Here is an 18,267-nt window from a genome sequence, read left to right as displayed (position 1 = left end):
GTTGCAATTCAGTTTCCAGTAACAGTACATAGCGGTGCTATTTTTACATAAGCATCTGTACATTACATTATTTAGGGCCAGATCCTGGCCCCCAGCCCTCCTGCTTTGGACAGTTTAGGCAGCCGCCTGGGGTTTGGCCTGGTGGCATAGGCCCAGCACAGTAAATTCTACACCTCTGCCCCTTCCTGGCTGCAGTTTAGGGGTGCTCTGACAGGAAGAGGGGATGGAGCCATACTACTGCTGCATACTGCTGATCCCCAGCTGCAGAAGAGACATTTAGAAGCCAGTGCTGCCGGATGCTTTTTAGAGACAGCCCTGACAGAGAGGAGGAGAACAGACAGTAAAATATTTATAAAAGCTCTTGACAGCCTCTTTTAATTTTTCCTCTAGAGTTCCAGATTTTCACAATCTCTCTAATGCAAACTGTCCCTGCAGCAGCCTTGATGCCGAACAGGCCGGACAGAGACAATCTGCAGTCAGCCTATAGACAGAAGGGCTTCATAAAACTGCTGAAATCTTAGTGAGTGCCAGCGAGCTGTCACTGCAATTACCTATAGCTTAGCTGGCAACATGCCCACACAAAGAAGTACGTGGAAGTCATTGCTGTCTACACATTGCTTCCCTATCAGAGAAGTTTGGTTGGGAGGGATGGGAAATGGGTGGAGTCTTGGTTCAGTCCTCTAGCATGCAGCCTAGTAGAAAATTACAGGGAGCAAAGGAAACACTGGATCTTTGCGTCACAGCACCTCCTAGGCTATTCCTGGGGAATGCAGCTTACCCACTGCCTGTTGCAAGGGCTGTCTAAAATCACAAAGTAGACATCATATCATGCTTTTCATTCTTCCTCCATTCCAGGCAAAGTAAGCACTCCAGGGAAGGATTGTGAACAAGATTTTTCCAAAAAGGATGTCTGAAGTTAGGCACCTAAATAAGAGGTCTAGTTTCCAAAAGGTGCAGAGCCATCAGCAGCACCACTGAATTCAGCTACCGTTGAAAATCAGGCCACTTATTCAGATACCTAAAAGTGGATTTAGGAACCTAACTTCAGACCAAAATTTTCAAAAAGTGGAAGCGTCCATCCATTTATCCATTTTTTGTTGAAGCCTGAGCCCCTCCTTTTTTTCCTCTTTAAGTGTGATCAAGATATTTTTAGGTGGGAAAGATGTATTTATTTTTTCATTTCCCCGTAAATCAAAAAGGCAGATGACATATTTCAGAGCCTTGGGGAACAAAATTCCTTCCAGTATAGGCAAAGCATACACATTTCAGCCCTCAAAGCTTTCTGTTTTGGAAAGTTCTGAGCATGTTAAAATATAAACGAATTTATAGCTGTAACTATAGCATTCACTGCTGCTGACTGTGCTGTCTCTCTCATAGGCATGCTTGTGTGCACACCCCGCCCTAAACACACACTTCAGTTATTCTTATCTGCTGTGCTTTCCAGATGTTTTTTGTTTTCGAAATATTCTGATAAGCTTTGACTTTCTCACTGCTACATGCAGAAAATTTCAGACTTCAAGGACTAAATTCATGAACTTCAGAGTTCAATTTTATGTACTGCAGATTATGCAGATGACATCAATACATTGTAGCTCAGTTAAAATCGGTACTCATTGACACAGTAGAATCCACTGTCTTGCAACTACAGGTCAGCATACAGTAGCCTTCACCATGCCAGTGTCCAGATGGTTGACACAACATGGGACCATGCCTTAAAGTAAAGGGCGAGAAATAAAACCAAGCAACAAAGGCTTAAAACTGGGCACGTTCAGTCCTGAGAAAAGAAGTCTGAGGGGGGACCTCCTAACAGTTGTCAACTATATTAAGGGCTGTTACAAAGAGGATGGTGATCAGTTGTTCTCCATGATCACTGGAGGTAGGATTGGATGTAACGGGCTTAATCTGCAGCATGAGAGATACAGGTTAGATATTAGGAAAAACTTGCTAACTCTCAGGGTAGTTCAGCTCTGGAACAGGCTTCCAAGGGAGGTTGTGGAATCCCCATCAATGGAGGTTTTTAAGAACAGTTTGGACAAACACCCATCAGGGATGGTCTTGGTTTACTTAGTCCTGCCTAAGTGGTGGGGGAATGAAGGTCCCCTTCCAGCCTAAGTTTCTGTGATTCTGTGAAAACTACATTGGATTAATTTCATTAACATAAATAGCATTTTTATCCCCTCGGTTTTGTGAGTCAACCTTTTTGATGTCTGTATGTTGCAATAAGAATGGATATTGTAATGCAGGATTGGCATGGGATGAAAATAGACAGGTGTAAAATGAAGCGTCTCCTGCACCCAGAGAGTTCAGAAGTGAGGGAAGTTGGAGGAGAGAGCATGGATTGAGAAATGTAGGGAAAATAAGAGAGGTGAGGGGAAGGAAGCCTGTTGACTCCTCAATAAATGGGCAGTGGAATGGATAAGGTAGGGAGACCATGACCGTGCCAACACCACAAGGATAACTTTCACTAGGATACATTGATTCACCAATGTATCAACCATAAAAGAGCTCTTGTTCTACATCAGGCACACCGGTAAACGCCACCTTTATCAGTCACTGGCCTTTTATTATGACAACATTCACTGTGAAAGAACTTACCCTCTGTCTGGATTTAATTCTGCCATGTCCCTCTACAAGCATTTTGGGAGTCTACTGCTGTTGAAGGTTTTGTCCTTCTCAACAATATATATAATTAAAGTATAGTAGAACATCAGCAGTGTCCACTTGACTCGCTGCACTGAAGTTATGTCCATAGAGAATCTGAAATTGTCTTTGCTTTGCATGCGTAAATCTACAGCATGCCATTTGTCTCAATCACACTGACCCCATAATAATAAAAAGGGCAGGAAGTTTTAGGGCATCAGGCTGACAGCATCAAGACCAAGAGTTACAACCAAGGGTTGTAAGTGTTTCTCACAGTGCTACAAAGACAACTTGTTCCCAATGGCTAGGCATTGAAGTAGAATGCTGCGCGTTCTTGAGTGTAAAATCTAGCATCTGCAGCCAGCTCTCTGTGGCTACCTCCTACATTCAAAAATGGGGTTCCCTTCAACACATATTTCCAGTCTGAATAAGTGGCTAGCAGAATTCATCCAGATAACTAGCAGTGTGTGGTGTTCCGTTGTTTGTGATTTCTCGGGGCCAGATTCTAATACCCTTAAATGTTGATTAGTACTTTATTTCAGGAGTAATGCCACTGAAGTCAGGATGGCTGCCTGCAGAATAAAGTACCACTCAAGGTGAGTAACAGATAACAGAATGTGGCCTAAAGTCAATAACTGTGTAGCCAACGTATTTTGTTCTTCAAACGGGGAAAGCATGCAATAATAGAGACATCACCTACCCACCCCAAATCCTTCTTCTCTAACTAAAGTTAGTTGGAGTTTTGCCACTGACTTGCACGGAAGCAGGACCAGACCTTGACAGACCGAGGCACAAAGGCTCTATGAGAATTAGCATCTAAGTCACTTTATATCAGTATTGAGTGTGCCCTGAGGCACTTATTTTTGTTGTCAATCTTCCTGTTCTATTTTGTTGATTTTTCTAAACTGCACATTTTATCTCTGGGAAAGTTATATAATTGTGCTCTAGTAAAAAATGAACTTCAAGGAGAGTTTGGTATGGCAAACAACACATATAAAGGAGACACCCCAGATTAGGAAAGTAATTTATGTATGTCTTCCCGGTTAAATACTCGGAGGAACCATCAAGCTCCTGTTAGAAACTGGAGGTCTCTGTAAAGTGGCTTGAAATTGACCATGGAATAGTTGGGATGATCCAGTGGTTCTTTTTTAGACAACTTGTTTCTCACTGGTCCACACCATTAAAATATAAAGACCACAAATGGTGGCTAGGGAGACCTAATGTGGACTTGTTTTGCTCTTTGCCACGCTACCAATGGATTGTAACATCAGAAGAACTGAAGTACCAAAAAGATATAATGGATATTACAGTGCTAAAAAGGTACAACACATGAAATACTGCACTTAAATTATCTTCATGTCATAGGCTAGTTTATACAGTAGAAACCCACTAGACCTATGCAGTGACCTTCTAAAAAGCAAGTTCACTTCATTTCATCCCTACCCCAAGACAAAGTACACCTAGTTTGATTTTCTATATCCTTCCAGTCAGCCATAGCTATATAATTTTTGTGCTTAAGTTATCCATCTAAGGCTCCCTTCCTTGGCCCCTGCTCACCCGTGGCCTAAAGGAATCAAAACTCTTGCACTGAAGACAGGAAGGGAGAGAAAAATGAAGAGAAAGATTAGTCGTACAGTACATACAGTATCTTCTAAATCTTAATCAGTTGTTTATTGGTTGGCAAACAAGTTTCACTTTTACAACAAATATTAGTAATGAGGTCATTCAACTTTGAGACCATACAAAATGGATCATAAATTAAAAAAAAATTATAATCTGTGCTGCTAATTTACCTCCGGAAAGCCTACATTACTTCAAATCCTGTCAAATAAATAAATTCCCTGTTAGGAAAATAACGAACAGAGGATTTTTTTAATCACTTCAAAATAGTTGGTTTTCAAATTCTTGTTAAAAGACAGTCAAATTTCTTTTTTTTAACCACTGCAGTACAAGTGCCTAGATCGGGAACCAGACTGAGGCCTGAAGACTCTTAACTCCTACAGGGATATTGTTTTCACATGCAGAAGCCCAGCTATAACTATAAGAGATCTCTTGGCTTCTAGTACCGTGCCTACTGCCTGGGTGAGGGACGGCTTGCCAAATATGCTTCATATTATTATTATTATTATTATCAGTTGTGCACTGTAAACATAAAGTTTGCCCTGCTCTAATCTGCAAAATTTCTGTTGGCAATACACCGACTGAAGAAAGAGAAAGCATGAGAAAAGAAAATTCCATCGGTTGGAAAGAATTTGTGATCGTATTACTAGAATACGAGCCTTAGAGAGTGACTTTTTTTGTGTTTTTTTTTTTTTTTGCCCAGTGACATTTTTAAAGAATAAAATGGCAAAAAAGGATTTATGAAAAACCTTGCTCCTACTGGTAGACAAATTTGCAAGACCAGCACAACAGAAAAAGTTTTTTTTTTTCTTCCACTACATTAACAGGGACGCAAGTTCTGGAGGAACAAAAAGCAGACTATATGTGCAATGCTAGTATCTGTACATTACATAGAAATTGTTCAATTTTTTTTCTGCCATTAGTTTTTTTTATCAGTTAATACAGCAAAACATAAAATATGCGTGTAGCATATATAATTCTAGAATTCCCTTCCATTTCATTAGATTTTGTTTTGTTTGCTCCCACAGCTAAGCGCGCTGCAGTTAAATCAAGTTGTGAGTGACCAAAAACCATTATGTGATACAGATTCATAATAAACAGGTTTGCTATTTTTTGTTGTTGTTTGTTCTTTGTGCAGCACTCCCACCGAGATGCGTCATGACTACTAGTTTCAAATGCACGTTTTGGCCTTTTCTTTTTTTTTAAATCAGGTCCTCAGTAATAATAGCAACAGAGCATCAAGGATGTTTAAACAAACACAGCATAACTTGAGAAGGCCACGAAGTGTGCCATTATCTGTTGTATCTCTTTCATTAACATAATGAAGTCTGTCTGAGAGAGGGAGGGGAGGAAAGGGGTGGAATTTCATGAGTTATTCTTCTCCCCGGGCTGGCCTAAAAATTCCAGTAAAAAAAAAAGTCTGACCGTTTGTTTGTTTTTTAGAACAGCACGAAGATTTAGGAGTACACACAATATTACCACTGCTTGTATTAACTCAGAACAGTAAACCAGGTGTTAGGGACAAGAGGGAGGGGATGTTGGTTGTTTTACATTTTTGCTTAATCTTCTATAGACTAGTGACCAAGTGAGCAGGTCCTTTGGAACTCCCTTCAGGGGAAGTCCCGTCTTTGCTCGGTGGGACTATAAAACCATCACTGCTCCCTCGCCCCAGCTGGTAGTAAGTGTGTAGCTGATGGACGTGGTTCCTGGAGCCTAGATTTGGCATGCTTTTGTAGTACACATCGTCGGCATCACCAGTTTTGGCCGTGGGGGGGTCGGTCTGGGTGCTGGTGGTAACGCTTTCTGTGACGGGCATGCCAGCCAGTGCAGGCATGCTGGTATACAGAGAATCCCTGTTGGGTGACTGGTGGTCTTCTGTGTGCTCGTTGGTTAGCAAGGGGAAAAAGCTCTCACTGTTGTCTTGCGGGATCCGTCTCCTGGTATAGTGGTGCGGCTGGTGGTTCTCGGCGGAATAAACCCTTGGCGGCAGCAAGGGGGCGTCGGACTCTTCGTGGATGAGTTCCAGGCCCAGGCTCTCCTCGTGGTTGAAGGAGGTGGCGTCGTCGAGGACGATGGCGTTGTCCTCGGTCGCGCTGCCGATGTTGTTGACGAGTTTGTTCACCAGGTTCCTGTTCTGTTCGCTGGAGCGCTCGTGGTTGTTCAGATAGGAAGGGATGTAGTTGGAGGTGAGTTCCTTCAGGATCTTTTTCTCTAGGGCAGTCTCGGTGTGGTTATTATACCCACGGTCAATGATTTGCACACAGTTGCTCAGGTACTCGCCGCTGGCGATGCTGTAGCTGTTGCCGTGGTTACCATTCAGTGGTAGAGTATCCATGACACTTGTATCCCTGGCATTGTTCAGAAGCCCCTCTGAAAAACATCACACAAGAGAGGGTGACTTGGGCAAAACAGGACATTCGCGCAGGATTCGCACAAACATCACATTTTCTTAATCAATCAATGCTGTGCTGTGTTGCTACATTAACACAGCAGCTGTGTAAAAATAGATATCAAACAAAATCAAAAGTTAGATTGGGTTTGATAACAATCGTAGCGTTATGGAATAAACAAAAAAGCTTAATAATCTTTTACACGGGAACAAGAGCGCTAGCTAATAAGATTAAGGTTTTTCCACTGAAAATGATGTCTGGTATCAGGTATTGCACTTGATTTGTCAGTAGCTTATAAGAAGGAACAGCCCCTCTCCAAATAGCTCCTGTTCATATCACACATAGCTGCTCCCAAATGCTATCTCAGTTTCTTTTATATGTTCCTTAAAACTCAGGTGACCAGACAGCAACTGTGAAAAAACGGGACAAGGTGTGTGTGTGTGGGGAGGAAGGGGGGGGGGGAGGGGGAAATAGGCACCTATATAAGAAAAAGTCTCCAAAAATGGGACTGTCCCTTTAAAAATGGGACACAGGGTCACCCTACTTAAAACTAAGAAATCTATGGGGCAGATGTTCAACTGGTATAAATTGTCCTAGCCCCACTGATTTCATAATAGGAGGACCTGTATTTACAGTGTAGCTATCCCATTCCCAAATCATGGTTTAGGAAACCGATTGCATACATGAGCTCTTGGGGGGATATTCTTATCTTCCTTACACCTATGTGACTCCTCTTGATGCAATGGGGTTGTATGGATATAATTTATAATTTTTGCTTCATGGTGACTAGCTTGTGTATCGGTGTTTGATTTTTTATATCAGTTTCTATCTTTGAGACATGTTTGCAAAGAAATTATACATCACATCCCTTCTGTAACAAGGGCATGGCCAAAATTATTTGCATGATGCTGTGCTGTGAATTTTATATCATAGTCATATGCTAGGGATTACAGTTCTGTGAGTGTTGTTATTGCTAAGCTCCATATACTATATTCTTTCAAAAGCTGCTTCTGAGTTTCACTTTTTCATTAGGTAGCTTTGTTCAATAGCAGGGACAGTGCATGCTGTAGGGATTATGGGCACTGTAGATTTGATGGGGTGCATTTTCATCAAGGCTGCTTGGGTATTTAGTCACGTTTGCATGAGTCAGCCAGTTATAAGCTTGCCTGCCATTTTGAAAATGTATCCCTCTAATGTTAGGAATTCTGACCTACAACAGGAAAAAATACATATATAACTGCAGAAACGAGGCCAGTGCCTTCTAGGAATGAGCTGGTTTTGTTGAAACTATTTAATTAACAATACAAATTTTCATAAACCTACTAACACTGTAAAAAAAACCCAGGGGCTTGAATCTTCACTCACTTACACCAGCGTAGATAAAGAGTAACTGCTTTGAAGCCAGTGGAGTAAATCCAATTTCAGTGAGAGGAGAATCAGGTCCTGGCATGTTAAGCTATCATGCTAATGACTATTGTGGTCACTAGAATGAACACCCAATATGAGACTGTATGAAACTTTCCATGTGTTTTTTTAGTTAGTGCATTCAGATGCTGCCAAAAATCCCAGACAACACTGAACCAGCAGTGGTGGGTTAGAGCAGCTCTGTGTTGACAACAAAGATTAACGGTCATTCACATCAGCAAGAAAAACTCTTAATACACTGCTAGTCTACCTTCTGAAAATATCGGGTTCAGTCTATATCTGTGATGCAGTACTTACAATATAGTTATCTAAGACTGGAAAGTGCTACTGCAGACTGTGTTCTTTTTTTGAGTGAAATGTCCTGAATATGTCATCCCTATTTTGGATTTCTGGTGCATACGGTATATTGTTGTATCATGTATTTCCAAACAAACAAGGAAAGTTATGCATAAAATAAACTAGCCATCACAGACATAGAACAAAGCCATTTATTTTCATGTTAGAAGGTCTCCGTAAATGATCCACAACGTTTAAGGAAAATAAAAAGCAAATATTTTTAAAGGACTGTATGTAATGAGTGATTGTTACTACAGTGTCTCTTGATGGTCATGGCTGAGTAACTTATGCATTGAGACACTGCTTGTTATTTCTGCTGCCAATGCATAGAATTGGAGGCTGGAAGATTCTGTAGGAAAATAACATGGATGCATTGCATTTGAAATAGAGTAAGTTTCATAATGAAATATGCCATATAAACTGATAAAAGGTTTATGACTTTGCAAATAAAAATGTTTAATTTAAAACAATGTAACACACATGTAGTTACATGAGACTTAGAACCTATGTTGGGTAAATGACACAAAAAAGGAAATAGACAACAAAAGCATCTAATCTGTATCAATATATATAATATCTATATATATTAATCCATATGGTTTTAATTCTTTTGTTTTCAGAATTGTGAGAGATGAACTGTTTTTAAATAACTACATCATCTATATGTGATGCAATAAAAGTGAACTAAAAAAATTACATTTGATATGCAATGTTTAGCTTTACTCCCATACTTGTCTCTCTGTAGGGCTCTAAACGACAGCATGAAGAAAAGGAAAGAAAAAACAACAAGTAAGCTTACAGCGACAGTAGGAGAAACATGAGTAAAAAGCAAATTGATGATATGCAGAAAAAAGAGTTAACAGAAATAATTTCCACTGCCCAGAATACATGAATCTGTTACATGGTTTATTTCAGGTTAAAATACTGACATTTTAGACAAAAAAGAATGTTTTAAGCACAATAATAAACACGTTACTTTTAAAAAAGATCTCTTTTTGATTTTTTTTTATCTCAGTTTACATTTTTAGGGTGCAACACAAATCAAGAATAAACATCTGGAAATGTAAAGTTTAAACTGGCAATCCCAACTCAGAAAGGCAGACACCTTTAGTGTCATTAGAATGAATGTCTTTACTTACTGTTAGTTATAACCACCCCAGCAGTTAACACTGAAACCCATTTCCTTGTTAAACTGTTGTGTCTTCCATCTTTTGCACACTGTTTTGTTACTGTGGGGGTTTTGCTCAACCAAGGGGTGCTGGCATTTTAAAATCTTTTGCAATGAAGCATTTATTTATTTATTTGCTTTTGTTTTTAAACCAAACACACCAAAGATGAGGATGAAGTGTTAACTTTCAATTTCCCATTTTGTATTGGTTTGTGGCACACCTCATTTATGTTATCTTATTTCCTTCTTCTATTAAAATAATCTTTCACGAAAGCTGTTGTAAAACACCCATCATTTATCCAAGACTTGAATTGATTTCAGCCTATCCAGTGAAAACACCTCCTCTCTCAGGTCCAAATTGTGGCAACCTCTATGGTTCAGCAAACCCCACAATTTCTCAACTACTACCTTATTCACTCCTTATTGGCCAAACCCATCCCATCAAAGGAATCAAGCGTGTCACCACTGACTTCTAAGGCCTGACCTGAAGGGTCTTTCCATTGGTTTCAATGGGCTTTGGATCCTAATGGCAAACACCTGTTCTCAGACAAAACTGCCACAGTACAGAGCGCAAGTTGGGACCCTCAGGGCATGTGGTCTGCAAGTGGGCTATACACAGCTCCCCCTGAAGTCAAATAATTATGAAAACAGATTTCCACAAACAGTGCTGAATTCTGCTTTTGCAAGGGAGAGCAGCTGCAGAGATTCCCTGCCCAGAAATAGCAGATCCAAAGGGCTTATCTTAATTAAGATTTAGTGACATTTGGTTAGAATGTTTTAGCTAGCACATTATAAAAGTCTAGAGCAGAGAAGGTATCTTCAACCTGAACAGCGCTAACATACACTGGAACACAGAAATTGCTGCCCTGGATCGGACCCCAGGTCCGTTCAGCCCCAGGACCTTGTCTCTGACAATGGCCAATACCAGACATTTCAGAGGGAGGTGCAAGAAACCACTGCCTTGTCTACATTAGAGTTTTAGAACATGTTAGATAGAAGATGTTCTCTAGCGTGCTGTAACCATTAAATCCCAGTCAAGACAAACCCAAATGTGGTGACAATTCGTAGTGCGTGGGAAGCGCACAGAAGCCATGCTTAAGTGGCACCAAGTGTATATTTATAAAATGTGTTAATGACTCAATAGATTATCACAATGGCTCCGTTAGTTTGGCTATTGGGTCAGTATGCATGAATCCCAGGAGATTCATAAGGCCTTTTGTGGAATGTGTATTTACTAACTTGAGGCTGCAATATGGACTTCTGTAAAATTCATAGGGTCGTACGTCAAACAGTACGAAGAAACTCCTGCCCAGAGACAATCACCTAGTTTTGAAGGCAATACGTATTACATTTCTTACTTCCCAGGATATATGTATGATTAGCAATAAACTCGTAGTCTCCCAGAAATACTGACTCCAATTCTGCTCCCACTGAAGTCAATGGCAAATATCCAGTGGGTTAATTGGCATCAGTACTCGCGGAGTTCTCTTTAATTTCTATTGACTGAACCCTGAACAGATCTGCTTTTAGCATACTTATAACCTCTCTGGCCCCAGTTCTGCTCCCTTGTATTGAGTAGCACCTTAAAATGAAAGGGACTATTTGTGGCATGAGGTTCTACTCAGTGCAAATAACAGAATTAGCAGCTGGGCCTTAAAATTAGATGAACATTTTTTTTTAAATGCACTTTCTAGAAGAAACTTTTTGTCATATTTCAGCCCTGAGCACATTTGTAGAGCTGAGACACACAACCAGGAAAATTGGGGATTACAATAAGCCAAATGCTGACTCAACATTACCTGCTGCCATCCAGAAAGTACCTCTATAACCCAGTTTAAAACTTCCCCTGGCTAGTTTTGAAAGCAGATATAAAATGATGTTAATCTTAAAGCATAGCATCTTTTTAACAGTAACAACCTTAACACTTCTCCAGCAAGAAAATATAAATATTTACATGCCAAAACTGTACAGATTATCAAAACTTGCTTCAACAGTTGTGATATAACAAACTTAAAATTCAGAGCAATTCACGCTTAATGTTCATTCCTTTAACAAGAATTAGTGCAATCTAATTTATTGTGAAAAGTCAGTATGGTTCAAGAAATTTATGAACAGAAAAAAGGTCAAATGCATATGCTTTCCCCCTTGTTGTTGGAAATAAAAGACCCTAGTGATACAATTCAATATATAATTTTATCATAAACAATGCTGCATCTTACAACATATCTTTATTGCTTGCACTGTTGCTGTTATTTATTTACTTCCTATGAGACCCTTTACTGCAAAGGGACACCTAATTAGAAGAGGAGCAAATAAAGAGAGCTGACATTTTGGAAAGTATTTGTGTTTGAAAGCAGAGTTACTCTCCAATGATTCAGTTGCCTATGGGGGGGGAAAAAAAGGATAAAAGACTGAACTATTGAACTTAACAGATGCAACCTGATCAAGTGTCCAAATACCAGATTTATTCCCCAAATCATTTGTAAATAGACCTATCCATAACAAAAAGCATTGTGACATTCATTTACAAACATAGTCTACTCATGCAACCAGAGCAAATACAGAAGACAAATATATAGGTCACAAGGGAATGATTTTTTGCAGTAGAATCTTATAGAGCAGGTCCAGCTGACTCTTTGCAGCTATTTGATTCCCATGTACTAGAACAAGGTTACAAGAAGAGTTTCTAGTTTCCTGGAGCTCTTATTTGGTCTCTTTAGAGCACATGTAGTTTGTATTTATTTACATGACAATACATATATTACTCCACTCTAAAATCTGCTCTCTTTGGAATCGGTTTACATTTCTGCTTCCATATCCCTCTTAGAGCTCAAGGGTGTGGGTTTTTTTAATGCATAATCTCTGACAGACACATTGATGAGCTATTGACAATTTATTTTTCTATCTGCTATTTCAAAAGCAATAGTAACTTTGGTATCAAAGGCCATTTTGACCTCACTTACCTTGAAAGGTGCTCCTCTTTCTAAAATGAATGACAAAGAAACGAACTGACAACAAAGCGATAAATGGATACAGCAGACAAAACACACACTGATGACTAAAACAATACAAAACCAAAAGAATCAAAACCACCACACATATTTGAATGGATCTGATGAGCGGCTATCAAACTGAGGTCAGTCGTTTGGTAGGGCTAGTGAGAAAAAACCTAAGGAAAATGGAAAAATGTACTGAGATGAGACGAGAGATTATTTATACCCAGTTCCAAAAAAACAGGGAAGGGGGGAAAACAAAGGGAAAAAAGAAAAAATGGCCCTATATAAGCCACATAAAATGGGACTCTCACTAGAAAAATTAGAGAGAAACTCCTGCACACCTTGTGTGTTGTACATGCTGACAGAAGGGTTGTTATAGACCGCCGATTCCCCGAGCAATGTATTATAAGGGTTGTTAGTGCCATGAGGACGAAGCAGAGCATTGGTTATAAGATGATTAGCCATGGCTCCTGGAGCAGCCCGATAGAAAGACAGAGAAAAAAAAGGTCAATCAGGCAAACGTGGTATAAAAAAAAAAGGAAAAAAGAACATTCAGCATGACAACAGTTGAAATAGTCCTGATTACAAGCAGCCAGCTAATTAGACTTGAAAACTATATGCCACTAAAGCAGCACAGATGTTTCTGACAATGCACAAATCCAAGTCGATGCGAAAGAAAATGGATTGGAATGCTGATAAGCCACATTTATGGCGGTTTCCCTAGTTGCTCAAAGTATAAGCAAGGGTACGACAAAAGGTGACAGTCTACACAATGGGGGGGAGGAGGGGACCCTGTCCAGAAAGTGCCAAATGAACCAAACAATAACAATGACTCACATGAAAATACATTCACCTCTCACTGTTGACTCAGGTTTATTTACTGGTCGCTCGGAACATATATAAAAAAGTAAGGATGGAAAATGTTGGCTGCCTTAAGATTCTGGGCACTTATGAGAGAGCTCTTATTCAGGGAGCAGCTATTTACGTGCAATAGGGCAGGTACAATTCTATCCACTGTGCTTTAAATCCACTCAGTTAACACCCTAATGTGCAGCAGCAATGTGCCCTTACAAGCGTGAGCATCATCATTCTTTCAAGAGTTCCTACAGACAGGACGAGTGCAGCCCAAAGAGGTCTTGCTATTCCAAGGCTGTACGTTGCCTTTGCAAATACAATTGTTCACTCACGTCCTCGTTGGCTGTCGTTTTGGAAATTACAACCTAGAGGAAGCTGAGGGGACACAACTCCAGCCTGTTCTTTATGCTAAATTTCGGGAGGATGAGCTGCTGGATTCTTGCTCTTCAGCATGTGATCAGAGACACCTACCTTGTTGTCTAAGGGAAGGAAGTTGGCATGCATGGCGATGACTTCCCTCCCCTGCCTTAGCCAATTTGCAGCAGGCCAAAAGCCCCTTTTGAAGCGGAGGTATGGTATGATGGAGGTGGCTGGTAGGTCTGTGTGTGTGGAGAGCACCAGTGGCAAGGTGGAGAGTGGAGAAAGGGAGGATCCCAGCAGAAACACACACCCACGCAAAGGGATAGTTGAAAATCTGACAAGGATCACAGCATCGTTACCAAAGACCAACCTGCAGACTAGGAGCAGGGAGAAGGGACATTCCCTCAGTCACTGGCCAGAAGAGTCAAGCGCATACATATTCTTTACTACCTGGCCTAACCTGGTCTCTCACACTTCCCTGCCAGGTCAGCAGGCCCTGCCGGGGCAAGAGGTGCTACAGCGGGCAAGAGGGGGCTTGCAGGACAGTGGAGAAGAGAGTAGGGCTGAAGAAAACAGAATGACACCTCTGCTTCAACAACCTGCTGCAAATGGGCAGCCTTGGGTGTAGATGGCTCTTCAAAAGGCACCAACCTGCCCTCCCTGCTTCCACTGCAGTACCCAACACAGGCCGGCACCTCCGCTCCAGAGGTGCTCAGCTCATCTGTGGGGCATGCTAGGGGACACCCCCAGTCACAACAATATGCAGGCCTGCAGTGAGGGCGGGAGGCATGGGGAGTTGGGAGGGCAGGGGAGAGGAAGCAGAACATGACTTAGCAACAAAAGGGGAACAATGACAGAACAGAAGGGGTTTCAAAGAACATGTACGAGAGAGGGAGAGGACAGCAGCCATTTTGGGCCACGGCTTACGCAGACCCAGCACAGAAGGGTCTGTGTGTCACATGGGGCTGTTGTCCCAGGAGGTGGCTGCATGTCATTACCTGCCCAGATCATTTGTATCTTTCACTCTGTTACAAAGAGCTGGAAACTGCCCTGTGGTTATCTACTGAAACTCCTGCTTCCTGCTTAGCACGGGCTCTTCCAATGGTCCCCTGTCTGTACAGCACGCGCTGCCATGCCCTGGAGGCCCAGCCCTGGGCTTGGTGCAGTGCAGAGCTCTGCCACCCCACGGGAGGAGGAATTCTGCTCTTCAGGAGGTGTAATGTTACCTCCTTTGCTGGTTGGGGGGCAGGGAAGCCCATGGCTCTGGCCTTGCCCCTTGGGGGGCATCTTGCCTAGAGGGAGCAGTCTGCATGTCCCTGAGGACAGGGACTGTAGCTATGAGGTGTGAAGAGTGTGGGGTGCTTTCCTTGGGCACCAGAATGACAGCCAGGCACACACACATATATACATATTCTCATCTGGATTTACTGCTGATGGAAGGGGCTAGTTTGAGGAACCTGGAGACTCTCCCTCTCTCTATCTTAGAGCACTTCAGAGGCAGTGCACGTCTTACCTCACCACCAATGCACCTCACCAACCCCAGAAGGGTTGACAAGTACAATCAGCCTCTATGGGCTGGCCTCTCTGTTGAGATGTAATGGTGATTTTGTGACGCTGACACCTGCCCACCGGGGACTGGACTGAACCCCACCCCCACATTTCACATAGGATACACAGCCGCTGATAAAAACCTTGGGACTCTACCATGGAGGTGGATTTCCTGAAAAACTAAGTGAACTACCAGGCTGTGTACGTTAGGGCCTGCTACAGCATTTCATTTAAACGAACACCCGACCTCTGATGGGAAACTTAAAAAAAAAATACATAGTTGGTCAGACTTTGCAATTCTGACTCTTAATGAATAATATCTCTCCAGTACGACAAGGACAGAAACTGGCCTCACACAGACTGCGTATAAATATACTGAACAAGAATAACAGCCCCTTATTTTCTGTCTGTCTCTTTCTTACTCAGGTCAATTCCATTAAAATTATTTCATTGCATGGCTGGGGCCAAATTCTGCTCTTGGTTACAGCAGTGCCAATCTGGAGTAACTCACTCCGCTGAAGTCAGAGGGTTTAATCTGGATTTATAAAGTAACTGAGCACAGAATTTGGCCCTGCTTGTTTCCCCGCTGTAAAAGGCGGCTGGGATCATGGACCTTGCTTCTTTCAAAAATGGGACGGTCAAAGCAAATAGGACCTTGGTCTTTACAAGAAAATAATACATAATGTTATTATTAAAGAGTTTGGATCCAGCCCCTAATTTTGCCTTCAAGACCCTCCCTTCTGCTTACTGGTCTCTTTTGTAAAGCACTTTCAAGCCTGTGGATGAAAAGTGCTATGTAAGAGACAGATATAATTATGAATCAATCTCAGAAGCACAATCTTCCCAGCTCCAGTGACTGCTGCGGGGTGGGGGGAGGGGGAGCTCCAAATGACTGATCATTAAAGCTTTAATTAAAAAAATAATATTAAAAAATGACGGAGCTCTCTTTTCAAAAGGGAAGGTCAGTAATAAAAAAATCCAAACCCCTGACACTAGCTAGCCACACTTCTGACTTTCCATCCGGCTTTCTTTGTTAGACTTCAACATCACCATGGCAACCACCAGGGCTACTAGAAGGAGAGGATTAGGACTTCAGATGAGGAATGAACATCGGGGGCAGGTGAACTCACAAACAACCCTCCTGTTTGCATGAAAATGTCCTTGGTAATAAATAATGAGCAAAGCCAAATATAGGAGACATGTGATCCGAGCAGCAGGGTTTCTAAAAATATCAAAGGTTTCTATAAGACTCCAGCTCCTCTGTAACAAGTGGCTGGGAAGAAAAAGGAGTGAGAGAGAAGCGAATTATTTCCCCAAAGAAACAGCGTGCCAGACAAACTAGAGCACTTAGCAACAGAGCCTGTGGGAGATGTTACGGCAACAGAGTGCAGACTGCGATGATAGGGAAGTGTGTGGAATGGGGTGACAGGTTGGAAAGGAAAGGTGCTTTGAAAGTTGCTAGTGAAGGCCGGGGCACGTGAGTTTCAAAGTAGAAGGAAGCAGGCTGTGTATGTGAACTGACTGTTTGGATTCCACTCAGTGTGAGGAGCTTTTCTTGCTATGTGCTGTCTGACTTATCCCTGGCTGTCTGCCCAATATCCTCAGCCAGAAGCATCTGGTTCATAGTTTGTATTTTCTTATTTATTCACTTATAGCTGGATCCTAAGCTCCATTGCTTTCAATGGAGGAATGCCAATTTACACAAGCTGAGGATATGCCCCCAATATCTTCTTCATGTAGCTAGCATTTAATGATAGCCTTCCTTGCATAAAACCTCTCTGCTCAGTTTCTCATGGCACTTGCATATTGTGCGTATTCGGCAAACACATAATTTATTTGTTTAGTTACATGTGACTGGTTGTCAGCTTCTGTGAGTGGAAATTCCCGGGGTTCTGTAAGTTGAAGAGATGTTATCGATAGCACCTTAATTTTGCTTTCCAAAACATCGTTACACTCTACATGCTTGTAAGCGTGTGGCCATGGAGTCGGAAAGAATCGAGGATCATCCCAGACACATATCTTGGGGTTGCTCGTCTAATGAGAGGAGCCAACCAAAAACGGAGCCAGTAGCCAAAGGTGAGTAACCATAGCATACAAGGATCAGAAGTTGTAACTCTGAACAAAATAATACAAAGAGACAGCAACACTCAGGTTTCTGTTTCAACAACGCAAAAGTTCTGATCTAGGATTTGGTTCAATCCAACATATAGCTAAAAAGCAGCTGTGCAATTCAGATCTAGATCCTGGTTGAGATTCTAAGCACCTTCAAAGTTCATAGATACTCAGTTACAGGTTGCTGGTATGGGATTATCTCCAATAAAGCGTTTAAACACTATGATTATAAACAGAGATTTACTATGTGAGAATGGCACTCTCTTACTCAACATCAGAGTTGCTTGAGTAATTCGTAGCAAATAATTTTTTCAACTCATTTCGCCACTTTTTCTGTTCATGAGTTTTCAGCAGACAGATCACAATTTTCTCAGATTTGTTATTCAGAATTACTAGTTGGATATATTCAGTGACTTATTCTTGGTCTGTGAGAGAGTTTGATATTTTATAGATGAACTTTTTTGATTTGTCACAAGATCTCTTTTTGTTGAAGGACTGGATGAGTGTCACTTGTAAGGCCAGATTCTGATACCCTTACTTACGGTGAGTAGTCCTTTGCTTGGGGAGTAGTCCCACTGATTTCAGTGGGATCACTTCAGAGGCAAGTTTATTATTTAATGTGAGCAACTGTCATCTGCAACTGGTCCTTAGAATCAGATTTCCTCAATGAAAAGTCAACATGATGAATCTGAAATCTGCATTTCACAAATATTCTGCTTACATTTTCTGTTTTGGCAAAAGTTCCTGTTAGGAAAGTCATCTGCTAGAATATACACCAAAAACAAATAAAAAAAAAGGTGCAAACACAGTCCAAATG

At 41.4% G+C, this 18,267-nt stretch overlaps 1 protein-coding gene across 30 annotated transcripts in view; it reads right to left on the bottom strand.

Moving 5' to 3' along the window:
* ADGRL3 (adhesion G protein-coupled receptor L3) overlaps positions 1 to 18,267 on the bottom strand; it is an 821,427-nt gene that overhangs the window by 22,708 nt on the left and 780,452 nt on the right. For 13 of the 30 annotated variants that reach the window (XM_073340198.2, XM_073340206.2, XM_073340204.2 and 10 more), the window contains 3 exons: positions 12,917 to 13,045; positions 9,143 to 9,160; positions 4,290 to 6,630 (listed from right to left, as the gene is read on the bottom strand). The exons of 2 other annotated variants lie outside the window; for them this stretch is intronic. In XM_073340198.2, coding sequence (XP_073196299.1) covers positions 5,828 to 6,630; positions 9,143 to 9,160; positions 12,917 to 13,045 — 950 coding nt within the window. In that variant the 3' untranslated portion in view covers positions 4,290 to 5,827. Of the gene's footprint in view, positions 1 to 4,289; positions 6,631 to 9,108; positions 9,161 to 12,014; positions 12,749 to 12,916; positions 13,046 to 18,267 lie in introns of those variants that run through there. 15 more of the 30 variants (XM_073340212.2, XM_073340214.2, XM_073340217.2 and 12 more) reach the window with 5 other exon arrangements.

The sequence above is a fragment of the Lepidochelys kempii genome, chromosome 4 (genome assembly GCF_965140285.1).
Source record: "Lepidochelys kempii isolate rLepKem1 chromosome 4, rLepKem1.hap1, whole genome shotgun sequence".
Lineage (NCBI taxonomy): Eukaryota > Metazoa > Chordata > Testudines > Cheloniidae > Lepidochelys > Lepidochelys kempii.
The sequence above is the reverse complement of the archived record's forward strand: the minus strand, read 5'-3'. Positions and strand labels throughout refer to the sequence as shown.